Below are 6,007 nucleotides of genomic sequence, written 5' to 3' on the forward strand. Positions count from 1 at the left end.
AGCAACTGTATAACTTCGGCCACTTCATCATACATGAAAACCCACTATAACCACGTGATCTTTATCCAGTAATGATTTGACAAATCAGTTGATCATGAAGATTCGAAAACGAATTCTGTTTGTGTTTCTTCGAGTGACATATATGCGACTATTGTCTCCATTTTCCTGTATTCCCCGTAAAAAAAAAGAAACATGGTTGTTAGTAGGGGGGAGTTTGCCAGGTTTTAAGATGGCCACCGTGTGACAGCAGGCCAGGTCACGTGGTCAGCGTCTCTCCCCGGCCCACCCCTCTTCTTCGTGGAGGTCGGGTCACGTGACGGGCCGGTGTGTGCATGACGTCAGTGGCTGGGGATGGCGGTAGATTTGACTCCCAGGTTCCGCAGGATCCGCAGTGTGGGGGAGCTCAGGGCTCAGAGAAGCAGGAGAGGTATATATGCACACACACAGTGCGGCTACACTCACACTCACTGTATCAGTGCCCGTGCGGTCCGTAACCGGGCCATTCTGCTCTCAATGGGCCTTATTGCATTAATGACAGTTAAAGTCCAACATGTTAGTCACAAAATGTGCCAGGTTGCACAGGTCCATAGAAAGCTGAACAAGGGCAGGCATAACTGTGTACACAGCATACAGTTTACTTAACATTTGCCCAAATTATGTTGTCTTTTAAATAATCATACATAACTATTTAAAGAATCCTTAAAACTGGACTTGTTGAGCAGTTCAGAAATGTAGTAGCTTTACCCACAAAATGCAAAAAATAATCTCCCTAATAAATGTCCCCTCTCCCCAACGGTTATGTATGTATATCTTTGTATATTCCCATCCATGTACATAGCGCTTTACAGCAGTTATACATGTGACATAATACTATGAATAAGCGCTTCAGACATAAAAGTAACATTAGGAAATGGAGTACCTGCCTGAAAGATGTTTTATTCCAAGTGGTAAATAGGAATAATTTACAGATGCAGTAGGAGGAAGAGTAGGATCGCCCTCTTTGCCCTTGAAATTGTCCCTAATACTGTAGTTGCATACCGTAGTAGATGTTTTTGTTTTTGTTTTCGCCTCTTCACCCAGGGTGGGTATAGGTGACTTCCATGGAAATTGTCTCCATTGTTTGCAGTCTTGGGCTAGAGTTGTTAGGTGGTATAACCAGTGGTGGGATTCAAAATTATTAGCAACAGGTTCTCTCTCACGGAGGGGGGGAAAGAAGATGTGGGGGGGGGAGAGATATATGGGGGGGTAGAGAGAAAGAGGGACCAGGGGGAAGAAACATCGGGGGGGGGGGGGGTTGAAAGACCAGGGGGAACCAGTGCAAATACAAATGGGCACATGCAAACTACACAAGCAGGCAACCTGCACAGGACACAAACACAGGCAACACACACACAGAACACAGCCCCCCTCACATCTCCCCCAGCCCCCCCCTCACATCTCCCCCAGCCCCCCCCTCACATCTCCCCCAGCCCCCCCCTCACATCTCCCCCAGACCCCCCCTCACATCTCCCCCAGACCCCCCCCTCACATCTCCCCCAGCCCCCCCTTCACATCTCCCATCACATCTCCCCCAGACCCCCCTCACATCTCCCCCAGACCCCCCTCACATCTCCCCCAGACCCCCCTCACATCTCCCCCAGACCCCCCCTCACATCTCCCCCAGACCCCCCCTCACATCTCCCCCAGACCCCCCCCCTCACATCTCCCCCAGACCCCCCCCTCACATCTCCCCCAGCCCCCCCTCACATCTCCCCCAGCCCCCCCTCACATCTCCCCCAGCCCCCCCCTTCACATCTCCCCTCACATCTCCCCCAGACCCCCCCTCACATCTCCCCCAGCCCCCCCCTCACATCTCCCCCAGACCCCCCTCACATCTCCCCCAGCCCCCCCTTCACATCTCCCCCAGCCCCCCCCTCACATCTCCCCCAGCCCCCCCTCACATCTCCCCCAGACCCCCCCTCACATCTCCCCCAGACCCCCCCTCACATCTCCCCCAGCCCCCCCCCTCACATTTCCCCCAGCCCCCCCTTCACATCTCCCCCAGCCCCCCTTCACATCTCCCCCAGCCCCCCTTCACATCTCCCCCAGCCCCCCTTCACATCTCCCCCAGCCCCCCTTCACATCTCCCCCAGCCCCCCCTTCACATCTCCCCCAGCCCCCCTTCACATCTCCCCAGCCCCCCTTCACATCTCCCCCAGCCCCCCATCACATCTCCCCCAGCCCCCCCCTCACATCTCCCCCAGACCCCCCTCACATCTCCCCCAGACCCCCCCTCACATCTCCCCCAGCCCCCCCCTCACATCTCCCCCAGCCCCCCTTCACATCTCCCCCAGCCCCCCTTCACATCTCCCCCAGCCCCCCTTCACATCTCCCCCAGACCCCCCCTCACATCTCCCCCAGACCCCCCTCACATCTCCCCCAGACCCCCCCCCTCACATCTCCCCCAGACCCCCCCTCACATCTCCCCCAGACCCCCCCTCACATCTCCCCCAGACCCCCCCTCACATCTCCCCCAGACCCCCTTCACATCTCCCCCAGCCCCCCCCTCACATCTCCCCCAGCCCCCCTTCACATCTCCCCCAGCCCCCCTTCACATCTCCCCCAGCCCCCCTTCACATCTCCCCCAGCCCCCCTTCACATCTCCCCCAGCCCCCCTTCACATCTCCCCCAGCCCCCCTTTACATCTCCCCCAGCCCCCCTTCACATCTCCCCCAGCCCCCCTTCACATCTCCCCCAGCCCCCCTTCACATCTCCCCCAGCCCCCCTTCACATCTCCCCCAGCCCCCCCCTCACATCTCCCCCAGACCCCCTCACATCTCCCCCAGACCCCCCCTCACATCTCCCCCAGACCCCCCCCTCACATCTCCCCCAGACCCCCCCCTCACATCTCCCCCAGACCCCCCCTCACATCTCCCCCAGACCCCCCCTCACATCTCCCCCAGACCCCCCTCACATCTCCCCCAGACCCCCCCTCACATCTCCCCCAGACTCCCCTCACATCTTCCCCAGACCCCCCCTCACATCTCCCCCAGACCCCCCCTCACATCTCCCCCAGACCCCCCCCTCACATCTCCCCCAGACCCCCCCCCCTCACATCTCCCCCAGACCCCCCCTCACATCTCCCCAGACCCCCCCCTCACATCTCCCCCAGACCCCCCCCCTCACATCTCCCCCAGACCCCCCCCTCACATCTCCCCCAGACCCCCCCTCACATCTCCCCCAGACCCCCCCCTCACATCTCCCCCAGACCCCCCCTCACATCTCCCCCAGACCCCCCCCTCACATCTCCCCCAGACCCCCCCCTCACATCTCCCCAGACCCCCCCTCACATCTCCCCCAGACCCCCCCTCACATCTCCCCCAGACCCCCCCTCACATCTCCCCAGACCCCCCCTCACATCTCCCCCAGACCCCCCCCTCACATCTCCCCAGACCCCCCCTCACATCTCCCCCAGACCCCCCCTCACATCTCCCCCAGACCCCCCCTCACATCTCCCCCAGACCCCCCCCTCACATCTCCCCCAGACCCCCCCCTCACATCTCCCCAGACCCCCCCTCACATCTCCCCAGACCCCCCCTCACATCTCCCCAGACCCCCCTCACATCTCTCCCAGACCCCCCCTCGCCTCTCTTCCAGCCCCCCCTCGCCTCTCTTCCAGTCCCCCCTCGCCTCTCTTCCAGCCCCCCTCGCCTCTCTTCCAGCCCCCCCTCGCCTCTCCTCGCCTCTCTTCCAGCCCCCCCTCGCCTCTCTTCCAGCCCCCCCTCGCCTCTCTTCCAGCCCCCCTCGCCTCTCTCCAGCCCCCCTCGTCTCTCTTCCAGCCCCCTCGTCTCTCTTCAGCCCCCCTCGCCTCTCTCCAGCCCCCCTCGCCTCTCTTCCAGCCCCCCCTCGCCTCTCTTCAGCCCCCCTCGCCTCTCTTCCAGCCCCCCCTCGCCTCTCTTCCAGCCCCCCTCGCCTCTCTTCCAGCCCCCCCTCGCTCTCTTCCAGCCCCCCCTCGCCTCTCTTCCAGCCCCCCTCGCCTCTCTCCAGCCCCCCCTCGCCTCTCTTCCAGCCCCCCCTCGCCTCTCTTCCAGCCCCTCGCTCTCTTCCAGCCCCCCCTCGCCTCTCTTCAGCCCCCCCTCGCCTCTCCCTGCCCCCCTCGCCTCTCTTCCAGACCCCCCTCGCTCTCTTCCAGACCCCCTCGCCTCTCTTCCAGACCCCCTCGCCTCTCTTCCAGACCCCCCTCGCCTCTCTTCCAGACCCCTCGCCTCTCTTCAGACCCCCTCGCCTCTCTTCCAGACCCCCCTCGCCTCTCTTCCAGACCCCCCTCGCCTCTCTTCCAGACCCCACCCCCTCGCCTCTCTCCCTGACCCCCCCCTCGCGCTCTCTTCCCTGACCCCCCCTCGCCTCTCTCCCTGACCCCCCCCCTCGCCTCTCTCCCTGACCCCCCCCTCGCCTCTCTCCCTGACCCCCCCCTCGCACTCTCCTGCCCCCCCCCTCGCCTCTCTCCCTGACCCCCCCCTCGCCTCTCCCTGCCCCCCCCCCTCGCCTCTCTCCCTGACCCCCCCCCCTCGCCTCTCTCCCTGACCCCTCCCCTCGCCTCTCTCCCTGACCCCCCCCCTCGCCTCTCTCCCTGACCCCCCCCTCGCCTCTCTCCCTGACCCCCCCCTCGCCTCTCTCCCTGACCCCCCCTCGCCTCTCTCCCTGACCCCCCCTCGCCTCTCTCCCTGACCCCCCCTCGCCTCTCTCCCTGACCCCCCCTCGCCTCTCTCCTGACCCCCCTCGCCTCTCCCTGACCCCCCCTCGCCTCTCTCCCTGACCCCCCCCTCGCCTCTCTCCCTGACCCCCCCCTCGCCTCTCTCCCTGACCCCCCCCCTCGCCTCTCTCCCTGACCCCCCCCTCGCCTCTCTCCCTGACCCCCCCCCTCGCCTCTCTCCCTGACCCCCCCCCTCGCCTCTCTCCCTGACCCCCCCCCTCGCCTCTCTCCCTGACCCCCCCCCTCGCCTCTCTCCCTGACCCCCCCTCGCCTCTCTCCCTGACCCCCCCCCCTCGCCTCTCTCCCTGACCCCCCCCTCGCCTCTCTCCCTGACCCCCCCCTCGCCTCTCTCCCTGACCCCCCCCCCTCGCCTCTCTCCCTGACCCCCCCCCTCGCCTCTCTCCCTGACCCCCCCCCTCGCCTCTCTCCCTGACCCCCCCCTCGCCTCTCTCCCTGACCCCCCCCCTCGCCTCTCTCCCTGACCCCCCCCTCGCCTCTCTCCCTGACCCCCCCCTCGCCTTCTCTCCCTGACCCCCCCCTCGCCTCTCTCCCTGACCCCCCCCCCTCGCCTCTCTCCCTGACCCCCCCCCCTCGCCTCTCTCCTGACCTCCCCCCCCTCGCCTCTCTCCCTGACCCTCGCCTCTCTCCCTGACCCCTCGCCTCTCTCCCTGACCCCCCCCTCGCCTCTCTCCCTGCCCCCCCCCCCCCCCCCCCCCCCCCCCCCCCCCCCCCCCCCCTCGCCTCTCTCCCGGACCCCCCCCCTCGCCTCTCTCCCTGACCCCCCCCCCCTCGCCTCTCTCCCTGACCCCCCCCCCCTCGCCTCTCTCCTGACCCCCCCCCTCGCCTCTCTCCCTGACCCCCCCCTCGCCTCTCTCCCTGACCCCCCCCCTCGTCCTCTCTCCCTGACCCCCCCCTCGCCTCTCTCCCTGACCCCCCCCCCTCGCCTCTCTCCCTGACCCCCCCCCTCGCCTCTCTCCCTGACCCCCCCCCCCCCCCCCTCGTCTCTCTCCCTGACCCCCCCCCTCGCCTCTCTCCCTGACCCCCCCCCCTCGCCTCTCTCCTGACCCCCCCCCTCGCCTCTCTCCCTGACCCCCCCCTCGCCTCTCTCCCTGACCCCCCCCCCTCGCCTCTCTCCCTGACCCCCCCCTCGCCTCTCTCCCTGACCCCCCCCCCATCGCCTCTCCCTGACCCCCCCCCCTCGCCTCTCTCCCTGACCCCCCCCCTCGCCTCTCTCCCTGACCCCCCCCCCCCCCCCATCGCCTCTCTCCCTGACCC

The 6,007-nt window shown here is 65.8% G+C and overlaps 1 protein-coding gene across 1 annotated transcript in view; it reads left to right on the plus strand.

Moving 5' to 3' along the window:
• Nucleotides 1–305: 305 nt before the first annotated feature.
• The window catches only part of DEPDC4 (DEP domain containing 4), a 29,254-nt gene continuing 23,552 nt past the window's right edge, over nucleotides 306–6,007 (plus strand). Inside the window, exon 1 of the mRNA XM_075600694.1 lies at nucleotides 306–427. Within this exon, the coding sequence (XP_075456809.1) occupies nucleotides 352–427 (76 nt within the window). The 5' untranslated portion in view covers nucleotides 306–351. The remainder of the gene's footprint in view (nucleotides 428–6,007) is intronic.

Source organism: Ascaphus truei, chromosome 5 (assembly GCF_040206685.1).
Source record: "Ascaphus truei isolate aAscTru1 chromosome 5, aAscTru1.hap1, whole genome shotgun sequence".
NCBI classification, from domain to species: Eukaryota; Metazoa; Chordata; class Amphibia; order Anura; family Ascaphidae; genus Ascaphus; species Ascaphus truei.